This window comes from Cibotium barometz, chromosome 51, assembly GCF_041138505.1.
Source record: "Cibotium barometz isolate CiBa-2024 chromosome 51, ASM4113850v1, whole genome shotgun sequence".
NCBI classification, from domain to species: domain Eukaryota; kingdom Viridiplantae; phylum Streptophyta; class Polypodiopsida; order Cyatheales; family Cibotiaceae; genus Cibotium; species Cibotium barometz.
The window spans coordinates 6196810-6210264 of record NC_141096.1 but is presented as its reverse complement, the minus strand read 5'-3'; the positions used below and the strand labels follow the sequence as shown (position 1 = coordinate 6210264).

Below are 13455 nucleotides of genomic sequence, written 5' to 3'. Positions count from 1 at the left end.
AGTATTCTTGACATAAAACAGTCATTTACAAACAGGTCACAAAATACAGTTTCTATATCGAACTCTCGTCTTTCCACATTATCCCTCCTCAGTCCACATTACTTAATCCACATTCCATTCATATGTGTACTCAATTCTCATCCATTCACTCATATCGACGACACATTATTTCACACACATTCACATTCATTATTCTACATACACATCCATGTTCGTACATCCACATCATACATCCAATCTCATATCCGCATTCATACATACACATCCATATCTACATACATACATCCACATCCACATCCACATCCACATTTACATTCATACATCCACATCCTCATTCATACATCCACATCCACATACACATCTACATGCATACATCCATTTTCACATCCTCATTCATACATCCACATCCACATACATACATAGACATCCGTATCTACATCCATACATCCACATCCACATCCACATTCACATCCATATATCCACATCTATATGCATACATCCATTTTCACATCCTCATCATACATCCACATCCACATACATACATCCACAACCACATCTACATCCATACATCCACATCCACATCCACATCCACATTTACATTCATACATCCACATCCTCATTCATACATCCACATCCACATCTACATGCATACATCCATTTTCACATCCTCATTCATACATCCACATCCACATACATACATCCACATCCGTATCTACATCCATACATCCACATCCACATCCACATCCACATTCACATCCATACATCCACATCTATATGCATACATCTATTTTCACATCCTCATCATACATCCACATCCATATAGATACATTCACATCCATACATCCACATCCACATCCACATTCACATCCATACATCCACATCTATATGCATACATCCATTTTCACATCCTCATCATACATCCACATCCACATACATACATCCACATCCACATCCACATTCACATTCATACATACACATCTACATGCATACATCCACATCCGCATTCATACATCCACACTTCTATTTCCACATCCATACATTCACATTCACATTCATACATCCACATCCACATTCACATTCATACATCCACATACGCCTTCACATCTATTCTTTTACATCACATCCATTCTCATCCTATCACAACCCATATACATCTTATCCCATCACATACACTTCTTACCTCATTCCATACATATCTTATCACATCTTAACTCATCTTATCACATCCTAACTCATCTCATATACATCTTATCACATCTTATCACATCTCATACACCTCTTATCACATCCTATCACATCTCATACACATCTTATCACATCCTATATCTATTTATAGAATACAAGAGAATTCTTATATTTGATATAAGATTTCTTTACGCATCTATTTATGCATAAATTCCATTTAAGGAGACTAACACTTTCGAAATAAAAATCAATCTTTTATGCATCTTCCTATGCATAAATTCATTTTAAATGAGAATGACACTTTTGGATTAAAATAAATTCTTTATGCATCTTTTCATGCATAAATCCAATTTAGTAGGAATTATACTTTTAGAATAAAAGAATTTCTCTTATGCATCTAATTTATGCATAAAATCCATTTATGATGAAAATCACACTTTTAGTATAAAAAAAATATCTTTTATGCATACCTCTATGCATGAAATTCAAATATTAAACACTTTTACATTAAAATAATAATCTTTTATGCATACCTCTATGCATGAAATCCTAATATGATAAAAGTAACACTTTTACATTAAAATAATAATCTTTTATGCATACCTCTATGCATGAAATCTAATTATGATAAAAGTAACACTTTTACATTAAAATAATAATCTTTTATGCATACCTCTATGCATGAAATCCAAATATGATAAAAGTAACACTTTTACATTAAAATAATAATCTTTTATGCATACCTCTATGCATGAAATCCAAATATGATAAAAGTAACACTTTTACATTAAAATAATAATCTTTTATGCATACCTCTATGCATACCTCTAATGTAAAAGTAATACTTTTACATTAAAATAATAATCTTTTATGCATACCTCTATGCATGAAATCCAATTATGATAAAAGTAACACTTTTACATTAAAATAATAATCTTTTATGCATACCTCTATGCATGAAATCCGATTATGATAAAAGTAACACTTTTACATTAAAATCATAATCTTTTATGCATACCTCTATGCATGAAATCCGATTATGATAAAAGTAACACTTTTACATTAAAATCATAATCTTTTATGCATACCTCTATGCATGAAATCCAAATATGATAAAAGTAACACTTTTACATTAAAATAATAATCTTTTATGCATACCTCTATGCATGAAATCCAATTGTGATAAAAGTAACACTTTTATATTAAAATCATAATTTTTTTATGCATACCTCTATGCATGAAATCCAAATATGATAAAAGTAACACTTTTACATTAAAATAATAATCTTTTATGCATACCTCTATGCATGAAATCCAAATATGATAAAATTAACACTTTTACAATAAAAATTTATCTTTTATGTATACTTCTATGCATTAAAATCAAATATGATAAAAGTAACACTTTTATAATAAAAAATTATCTTTTATGCATACTTCTATGCATTAAAATCAAATATGATAAAAGTAACACTTTTATAATAAAAATTTATCTTTTATGCATACTTCTATGCATTAAAATCAAATATGACAAAAGTAACACTTTTATAATAAAAATTTATCTTTTATGCATACTTTTATGCATTAAAATCAATTATGATAGAAGTAACACTTTTATAATGAAAAAATTATCTTTTATGCATATAATCAAAATACATCTTTTATGCATGAAAATGATACTTTAGAATATAGAAACCGTAAGGATTACTCTTTTAGGATAATAAAAGATGAATTTTATCTCACTAATTTTTAAAAATTTCGCTATAACCTCCTTTGTATGATTGACCATTTTTAAAATTTTTAAGTCTTTAAGACTAATTAAAAGTGCACCAAGAGTATTGAAATTATCCTAAAGTAAACATTTTTTTATTTAATTAAGACAAACATTATAAAAACTTGACTTTAATCATTAACTATTCGCCTAGGATAGAGAATGGTTGGTTTTGCTAGAGAAGAGAGGGGAATGCCTTTTTGTAATGAGGCATAACATTTTTAGAGAAGACATAAAGCATAAAAATCATTTAAAACCATAAAAATAAGTAGAAGAATCACCAACTTACTAATGATTTTGATAGCTTTCCTTTGGCTTGATGGTTTGAGGGTTCAACCCTTGTTTGGACAAGGGTTCAACTCTTGTTTGGACAAGAGTGGTCACCAATCTTTGGAAGAGAGAAATGTCAAAAACTAGTGAATTATTAATAAATTCACAGTTCTTGGCTTGGGAGGAGTAGAGTAACAGTGCATAAAACACTATTGAGTTTCAACAAAGGGGAAGGCCTCTATTTATAGGAAAAAGTGAGCTCCTAACCAAACAAACTGATTCTAGAATTTTCCAATTCAGTTTGGTCAATTTTTGATCATTTTTAGGTCAGTTGAGCTAACTTTTTGCAACTAGACTTGAAGTAGGAGAGAGGAGAGATGAAATATCTCAATTTTTGAAGATTTAAAACTCAATTGTACATGTGAAGTAGGCGTCTCATTCATGAGGGAGAAATTCCCATGCAGAGGTGTCAAAAATGTATCATTACTTCTAAATAACTCCCCTTTTTAACTATTAGCCTTGTCCTTATTCAACTCTTCATCTTATGAGTATTTACTTCTAAATATCTCTCCTTTTTAACTATTAGCCTTGTCCTTATTCAACTCTTCATCTTATGTGAGCATTTACTCATTTTTTGGATACCCAAAATATCTCATATTTTTGATATTACTCATAGTTTCTTACTAAACCTTGTATATAGTCAACTCTTCATCTTATGTGAGCATTTACTCATTTTTGGATAATTTCTTTTACAAATTGGATTTATCTCCTCCCCATACATGGATTGATCCTATTGGCCCACAGGAACCTTAATTGGACCATAATCCAATTTTTTTTGAAAATCTAGACCCTTAGGCTAAGGTCCTTTATACCCATTTTCAATTAATTCCAATTGCACATTGGAAAGTTCTTTTTGAATTTCTGTTCCGAGGGAATTCATTTTAATAAGATGAGATATTTTTCTATCCAAAAATATTAAAAATCTGAATATTCTCTCTCTAGGTTAAAACAGTTAGAGACAAGATCTTTTATAGTTCTGAAGAGGGGTTGATTACAAGAGAAGATGCTGGATATCTTGAGAGGCTGGGGAGGAATCTTACATATGGACAATAGCAGTCTAATGATTTGCAATAGTAGCAGCAAACACTTAAGGTAGGGGGAGTCAGAGAGGCCGAGGCAATTGGCAAAGACAACAATTAGAATCAGGTTCAAAGAATTGTTTTTATTGTGGCAAACCAGATCACCCTACAACAGATTGTTGCAAGAAGCAGAGCGACATAAAAAATGGCAAGTTGTAACAAAACATTATGTATCTTCAAGCAAGTAGGCTGAAGATAGATGTGAGCATTTGTTTGTTTTGTAGCACATGTTGAATTCAATGACTGTGGATGTATCCACAAACGATGATGGTGTATGGTATGTGGATTCGGGAGCCTCTAACGACATGATCTGTCATGTTAAGTGATTTAAAGATGTCAAAAATATGGAAAAACCAGGTTATGTAAAGACGGGGGATGATCGGCTCATCCTATTGCTCACATTGGGAAAGTGTCATTGGCTATGCGGGATGGCAAGATGAGACTTGGCTGATGTACTTCATGTGTCTAACATAACAAACAATTTGGTTTCTGTTGGGCAGATGATTGTTGAGCAGGGTTTACAGGTACGCTTTAACCTTGAGGGCTACTATATTGAGGACTTCAATAACAAATGTCGTTTGGTTGCACAGTGCAAAAGAGTGGGCTGAATGTTTACTTTGGATGTAAGCATGCTTGAGGTGAAAGCTGCTATATGTTTGCACAAGGTGCAGGTATTGTGGCCAATATAGATATCTAGCACAAACGTATTAGTCATATGAATGAGCAACGATTAAAGTCTATGCAAATATCATAAATTGTAACAGGTTTGCCAAAGTTTAAGGTAGATGAAATGCATAAAGCATGTGAAGCATGTGAGTTTGGAAAGCAAATAAAGAATGTATTTCCACATCACAAGATGTAAGTAAGAAAGCACTTGATGTGGTACACTCAATTGTATGAGGGCCAACAAAGATAGCATCAATGGGAGGATGCAATTACTATGTATCTTTCATTGATGACCACACAAGGAAGGTGTAGGTCTATTTCATGAAAGAGAAAAGTGAAGTGTTTACTCACTTTCATAATTTCAGAATGTTGGTCGAAAAGCAAGTAGGTTTGTAGGTTAAGTGCCTAAGGTCAGATGGAGGGGGAGATTACTTCTCCAATGAGTTTAGTGAGTACTTGAGAAAGTATGGAATTTACAGGCAATTCACATGCAGGTATACTCTGCAGCAAAATGGCGTTGCTGAGAGAAAGAATAGGCACATTGCAGAGGTTGCTTGTGCATTGATGGCTGAGAAGAGCATGCCACACCATTATTGGGCCGAAGCAGTTGCAACTACAGTTTACATTATGAACAGGACCCCACAACGACAATGCATGGTGTGACTTTAGAGGAGAAGTATACTGACAGAAAATAAGATTTGTCACTTCAAAGTGTTTGGATACATTGCATATGTACACATTCCTGATGAGCTACGCAATAAATTGGATCCAAAGGTTGAAAACTGTGTTCATTGGTTACTCCCTTGAGCAAAAGGAGTGTAGATATTATAATCTTGTCACACATGAGATAAGGGTGAGCAAGGATGTTGTCTTTGATGAGATGAGCAGTTGGTATGTTGCTGTCATTGGGGTTGATACACGAGCAGGTGGTTGCGCTGAATACAAGTCAGCAATCATAGTCATAGATCATGGAGTGGCAAGCTGCGTTTGAAAATCAGTCCTACAGGTTTAGTAAGTACATTACATAACAGTAAAGAGAAGGTTGATGAGTCTCTTGGTATGCCTGACATTTCAGAGAGCATTCATATGTTGATGGAGAGTCTAGTGGCTCAGAGCAGAGCTTTGAGGAGTTTGGGATTCTAGTTATCAAGAAACCTGGTGTAAGAAAGACTAAGGCAGTCGCAAGGATATCACGGATGGTTCTTGAACTAAGGTCGGTTAGTGTCAAAAACCATGTTCAGAGATTGATGTATGATGGTCATGTAGCTTACCATCATGCATACACAACAAACGTTGTGCAGAAGGTTGAACCCACATGTTTTGAGAATGTTATTGGGTATGTACATTGGGAGAAAGCCATGGATGAAGAAATGGCTGCATTGGATGAAAATAAGACATGGAAATTGGTGCCTTTGCCTGAGGATAAAAAGACAATTGGATGTAAGCGGGTCTACAAAGTGAAGCAAAACTCAAATGGAAGCATTAGCAGGTACAAGGCAAGATTGCTTGCTATACGTGGACCTACGTCATTGATTATGAGGAGACATTGAGCTCCATTGCCACAATGGCAAACCGTGAGAGCTGTTATTGCAGTGGCTGTATGAAAAGGTTGGGTTTTGTGTCAGATGGATGTAAAGTATGCGTTCTTGCATGGTGAGTTGTAAGAAGTATATTTGGAACAGCAACATGGTTATGAGGATTTGAGTCACCTAGATTATTTGTGCAGGTTACGTAAAGCCTTGTATGGCTCGAAGCATGTACCGAGAGCATAGCATGGTAAGATTGCACATTATCTTATCACCATTGGCTTTCATATAGCAGATGCTGACCATTCACTCCATGTGCGAAAGAGTGATAAGGGGATTGTGGTCATCACCATCTATGTGGATGACTTAATTGTTGGGAGTGATAATGAAGAGGAAGTTGAGAATGCAAAGGGTCTCCTCAAGAAGAAGTTTGACATGAAGGATTTTGGGGAGCTGAGATACTTTATTGGCATTGAGCATTGAGGTTATCAACATGCCTGAGAGTATGTGGCTGTCATAGAGACAGTATACATTGGACATGTAGTCCAAATATGGTATGGTTGGCTGTAAGCCCATTTCTGTATTGTTGGCATTGAGCATTGAGGTTATCAACATGCCTGAGAGTATGTGGCTGTCATAGAGACAGTATACATTGGACATGTAGTCCAAATATGGTATGGTTGGCTGTAAGCCCATTTCTGTATTGTTGGATCAGAATGGCAAGCTGAGTGCAAATATAGATGAGATTTTGGAGAATGCCACTATGTACATGAAGATAGTGGGCATCTTGATTTACATCAGCATTTACATCAGACATGAACTACACAGTTGGGTTGGAGAGCTAGTTTATGGAGGTTTCTCGAAAGCCACATTTGGATAGTGTGAGGCGCACACTATGCTACGTGAGGTCCATAGTGGATTATGGCCTCTTCTATGAGGTTGGTATACAATTGCAGGTATATGGATACACTGATGCAGATTGGGCTGGTAGCATCTTAGGCAGAAGATCCACTAGCGGGTTTATGTTTTTCTTTGGGAGTGGTGCTGTTACATGGAGCGGTAAGAAGTAGTTGACAGTCGCCATGTTGAGTACAGAGACTGAGTAGAGGGGTGGTGCGATGGCAGCATGTGAGGTAGCTTGGTTATGTAAGCTACTTATAGATTTGGGGTTGCATGTGGACATGCAGGTCGTTATCTATTGTGAGACAACCTTAGTAGCATATAGTTGGCCAGGAACCCAGTGTTTCATGTCGGACCAAATACATAGAAGTCCATAATCACTTTATCAAAGAGAAGGTCTTGGCAAGCGATGTTGATCTTGTGTATGTCAGCACAAAGGAGCAGGTAGCTGACATTTTCACAAGTGCCTTGGGAGAAGAGAAGCTTCGCAAATTCCGCACTATGCTTGGAGTCTTGGAGATGGATTTGATCTTGAGGGGGAGTGTTGAAATGTCAAGCTCAACACGAGCTGACACTCATGACGTGCCTGGGTGATCGTTCCACCTTTACACCACTGGCATGTTTGGTAGTTGACACAACGGATCTTCACCAGTGATTCTACAGCTATACTACACCTACCTAGTCCAACCGAGTTATGGCATACTTATCTTGCCAGCTCATCTATTTTGCATGTTCACATTATGGACTGCTTGTACATAGTACTCTAGTAATTATGTTGGTTTTACTTAACTTTTGTAGACCTCTTTCGAGAGAAACAAGGAGAAGCATTAAATTCTAAGCGCTTCACTTTATAAAGCATAAAATGCTAATGTCCAACATGTAATGCTGACACTTAACATTTGATGCTACAAAAGCTGCAAACTGCTGTTTATGCTCTCCTACAAGCTGCTGACGAATATTATGCTGACATTTTATCCTTGGGACTTTATCACATAGACATGGGTTGCCTTGGGAAGGCTGCCCATAGGCTGGAAGCATGTAACATTTCCCCATGAGTGCCTCTTGAGGCTCTATACATGTTGGATGCATCTATGCATTGACACCTAATGCTAGGGTTGACATCTATATGCACTATCATGCTGGGTTCTCCAAGTGGGTTAAGAGGACTGATTGACTAGACTCTCTATGGCTGTGGAGATTGACCTACGTAGCTTGTGCCTGGGGCTCACAATGGGGTCACGGCATACGACAAATATTCTTTAAAAAGATAATCTTACTGTATGAATGTTGCATTGATGTAGAGCCAGTGTGTCACATAGGACTTCAGTGCAAGGTGCATGTGACAAATATGGTAGGAAGAAAAAGGGCTCCAATTTATAGATTTGGGACCCTCATGAGCTTGAACAGCAAGTAAAAGCTATAATAATGACAAGTGGAGAGCCGAGTTGACAAGTATGAGGCCACATGTCTCAATTTGATCCACAATCTTGCCACATGTCGAGACCACGATATGATGCTGGTGTCTGGATCACTGAAAATTGTTTATTTTCACCTTGGTGCTCTTTCAACATGAACCTAGGCTCTATCCTCCTCTTTATCTTCAAGGGTTTTTTTCTTTAGCTTGGATCATCGCAACTCTTCCTCTTCCACAACCTCTTCAATGATACCCACCTTTGGGGCTGTGAACTCCATTTCTTACTTGACTGGGTTGTTGAATGGAAGCAGATCTTCTCCTAGGAATTAGTTTGTGGCTTCTTGCGAAAGTTTAGAGGAGGTAATTTTGAAAGGTTAACAGCCTTGGGTAGAAGAGGGCACATAAACTTCATCTCTAAAAGTATATCATCTCGCAGACATTCTATCAAAGGTGCTTCAGCAAGTCCTTCCATTTGCTTAGCTTATGGATGTAATGATGCGAATAGAATTTCCATTGGGGTTTCCAAAAATAGTAAACCTCTTAGATTTTAGGAGTGTGGTCCTTTGTATTCCACCTTACTAGAAATGTATGTTAGCACTATGTAGAGCCATGTTTCAAAGCTAGTTCCCAAATTTTGCGGGAGTTCACCATATATGCTTTCCACTTGACACTTGAGCTCTAATGCCCATTTCTTTGTCCAAGAAACCATCTTAGGTGCCTAGTGTAAGCATCGGGTGCTTAATATTTTGTACTAGATAATCTCCCATTCCCAAAGCTTGTACTTTCCAAATATTTTAAGGTCTTGGAGTCCACTAGACCCCTTTCATACTGGAAATGCAGCTAGAATGATACTTGATAAGAAAATCACAACCAAGATTGTGGCATAATTTCCAAAGGAAATAAAGGGGTTTTTTCTTGCTCAAAAACCCCATAGTCTTTGGTGGGAATTTTACTTAATCAAGTCATAGAATGGCATCGATGCGAATTGAAACATGCATCCAAGGGAGGGGCAATGCGCTCCATACCTTGATGTAATCCTGGACCAAATCCCTATAGCTCCAACCTACAAAATTAAACCAAGTATTAGTACAAGGACTAATAAAGGGGGAGCTACTAGCTTACCACCCGGCCATAGGTGCAAGTCCATGGATCTCCCTCTGAGCTAGAGGCTACCCAAGCATCGTGCCATGTTCCCGGCCACAACCCTTGCGTTCCATAGCACAGGGTCCAGTGATCCAAGTGTTACGTTGGACTAGGCGTAGGCCTGCTCTATGTTGTTCCAGAAATTGTCCCGTTGTGATCCTGAAATTGAGCTATTGACTCATATCCATAGACCCACAAGTGGTGTCCCTAATTTATGGGGACTTCCCACAAGTTATACCATAAAGTCACCTTAGACCACTCAGAGTTTTAAGTCCCTTGAATGGACCTAGCCTCATCATATTTCTAGCACCTATATGACCTTGGGTCATAAAACATGTTGGGAAATCTTTAACAGGTTGATTACCAAAGTATGGTTGGTTATTATGATTACATTATGCTTGCTGCTTGATAAGAGCGTGATAAGCGTTTATTTCTTTACATCTTTTTCTTACTTGATAGTCTTGATGGCCTTGCGACATTAATCTTACTAAATTGTCCATGCAAAGACATGTCAAATCTTTGTTCCATGCTCATGGAAGAGCCTAGTGAGTGATGCCAATTTGTGTTACCTGGTTCATGACAAATTTTACTAGGGGCATCATCCTTGAGAGATTTTTGTTGTTGAAAGGAAGCCAAAAAACAAGATGGAGTGGCTTAGTTTTTTGGTGGAAAGCTCTTATAAGAAAGAAAAATCTGTTGACTTTGTATCTGGTGAGAATCCTTGCTCTGAAGCATGGCAAAAGAGGTAGTGGTATTCCGGCTTATAGCCGTGATTGTTGTATGTCTTTTTCATACTTAATAGAAGTCTCTTTCTTGAAAAAAGAAAAGAAAAAAAGAGGTAGTGGTTGCTGCATGTGGTAAAAGATTTTATTCTCTATGATCCTGATGACATTCTGTTTTATGGGGAGGAGTTAATGTATCCTTTGAAGACAAGTGTTCAAACTTACAGATCTTGTCCTTAGTAAAGTGTACAAATGTGGCCTGGCTTTTCTTTTATTGACATGTTCACCTGATTGCACAGCAAAAATGCAAGAAACTCGTGGTTATTGGAGGAGGATACATTGGAATGGAGGTTGCTGCTGCAGCTACAGCATGGAAGCTTGACACCACGGTATGGTGCTACCCAAATTATACTTAGGGATTTTATGTAGTATGAAGTGTGAACTGGACAAGTTGTTATTGTTGTATCCATTTGCCAAGTAGGAGCTCTTGTATACCTTGTCACATTTTCCTAAGCCAATATCGTTTTTATGCAGATGATTTTTCCCGAGCCTCATGTCATGCCACGACTATTTACTCCCTCAATCGCAGGAAAATATGAGGATCTCTATCAAAATAATGGTGTGAAGTTCATCAAGGTAAAATATCAAGCAATACAGTAAGGGCGGGTTTTCTTCAGGTTTGTCTTCAGGTTTGTTGTGAGTCTTCATTCGTCGGTTTATGTGTTACAGTATGCATTTCTTTATTTGCTCTCACTGCTAGCAGCACATTAGCCTGCTCTTTGGCATCTAAACAAAATGAAAAATTTAGAAATTGCTGTGTCTTTATTTTGAAGCATATCAGTCTCCTCTCTCTCTCTCTCTCTCTCTCTCTCTCTCTCTCAAAAACACACACACACACAATTCAAGGACTGCCGCAAAGTGCTTATGTACGATTTTCATGTGGACCATCTTGTGCTTGTGGAGATAAAGCTGATGGAGTTGGGGATGCTGACCTTGAAGGACACTGGACATATCACTAGATATGGTAGATGCCTCTTGGAGATGGGGGCCATTCACGAGTTGCTGCTATATAATGGGATGTCCTGTTGCTCTCGTCGTCTGGCAGCTTCACTTGTTTCTGACTGGGGGCAGTCTGTGGATTATTTGATGGGGTCTCATGCATTTATATGGCATGTCCAAGATTTCACCATCCCACCGACACCACCTATTGGGGCTGATCGTGCATACTTAGCCTTTACCATATCTTGCTCTTCCCCACTATCTCATCTTCAGCATGTGGAAGCTTACAGACAAGATTATACTTTACAGGTAACGAATATTCAGAACCAAGAGCGGAAGTAAGAGTGCAAGAGAGAGGCAGAAGGGGGGGGGGGGGTGGGGGGGGAGAGGAGAACAGTCCATGCCCACTAGGGGTTGGCCGACTGGCCCCTTGCCTCCTAGAGGCTGGCCGTCAGGGCCTATGCCCTATAAAGACTGGCCACACATGCTTATGGGGCTTCATGGGCCCAAGCCATGGCCCATGGGCTGCCCCACATGGCTCAAAGTGTAGGGTTCCACCCTACACTCCATGCAAACTACATGCAAACTACATGCAACTACATGTTCTTCTCAGGTGCCTGGCATCTGGCTACAAGCCTAATACCTGGAACACGTGTCATCATTCCAGAGGGTGACTCAAGGTACGGGCTAACACTGCTTCATGTGTGGGACTTGCACACCTGACCAAGACCATGTACGGGACTTGTACACTTGACCTTGGACGCTGAGAGTGGAACCTTGGTTGATTCATCTCGGACTGGAACTCGTTTCCACTCTAAGTCTTGCACCTATTGTACAAGTATGTCCACGTAGCATCCAAGTGTAGGATGCATGTGACATCCCCTTCTACTTAATTTGATGGAAGACGCAAAGCCTCAAAATAGTCCGTCAATAGTGTTGGATAATCGTTGAAGAAGTTCAAGCCACACCGCTTTATGTGTCCCTCGGTCTTGAAACTTCGTGAATAACTGTCTTTCTTTTCGGCCGGACCTGTACTTGAAACGATGCAAGAGGATCTGTTCTGGAACCATAACTTCAGCTTCGTCCACTATGTTTGGTTCTTGTTCATTGTGGACATTGGAGAGAGGAGGTCCAATATAAGGCTTCAACCAATTGACGTGAAACACATCATGCATGGTCCAACTGGGAGGTAGCTTTAGCTTCATGGAAACCTCTTTTTTTTTTAAATGGGAAAGGGTCCGAAGCTCTGAAACGTTAACTTTGGGCATCGTTTGTTCACCTGTTTCAACCTTTGCCTCATTATCATGAGATATACCCAATCTCCTTCCGAGAAGATCACATCTCTTCTGTCCTTGTTGGCCTGTGGAGTGTAGGCCTCTTGTGCTTTAACCAACCTATTGTTCACAGACTCCAAAATCTCTTGGTAAGACTCCATCAACGTGTTAGCTTTAGGTACTCAGGATGACGTCTTGGTCCAAAAAGACTGGAACGGTCTTTCAAATGCTGCATTGTATGGAGTCCTGCCAATAGCTGAAGGAAAAGAGTCATTCAACACAGCTTGAACTAAAGGCGAAAATTGCTCGGTTGGTCTTGCTTGGAAGATACTCATCATTCCACCAAACTGCCAAAAAATCCGGCCTCTAGCGGTGTTGACGGTCACTCCGATTTGCGCTTGGCATCTTTTGAAGCTAATGCAAAGCCTGATGATCTATGAGAACCT

The 13455-nt window shown here is 38.3% G+C and overlaps 1 protein-coding gene across 1 annotated transcript in view; it reads left to right on the top strand.

Annotated features, from left to right (window-relative positions):
* LOC147609253 (monodehydroascorbate reductase, chloroplastic/mitochondrial-like) overlaps positions 1 to 13455 on the top strand; it is a 51999-nt gene that overhangs the window by 21489 nt on the left and 17055 nt on the right. Inside the window, exons 2-3 of the mRNA XM_086787666.1 lie at positions 11036 to 11125; positions 11271 to 11372. Of these exons, the coding sequence (XP_086643792.1) occupies positions 11036 to 11125; positions 11271 to 11372 (192 nt within the window). The remainder of the gene's footprint in view (positions 1 to 11035; positions 11126 to 11270; positions 11373 to 13455) is intronic.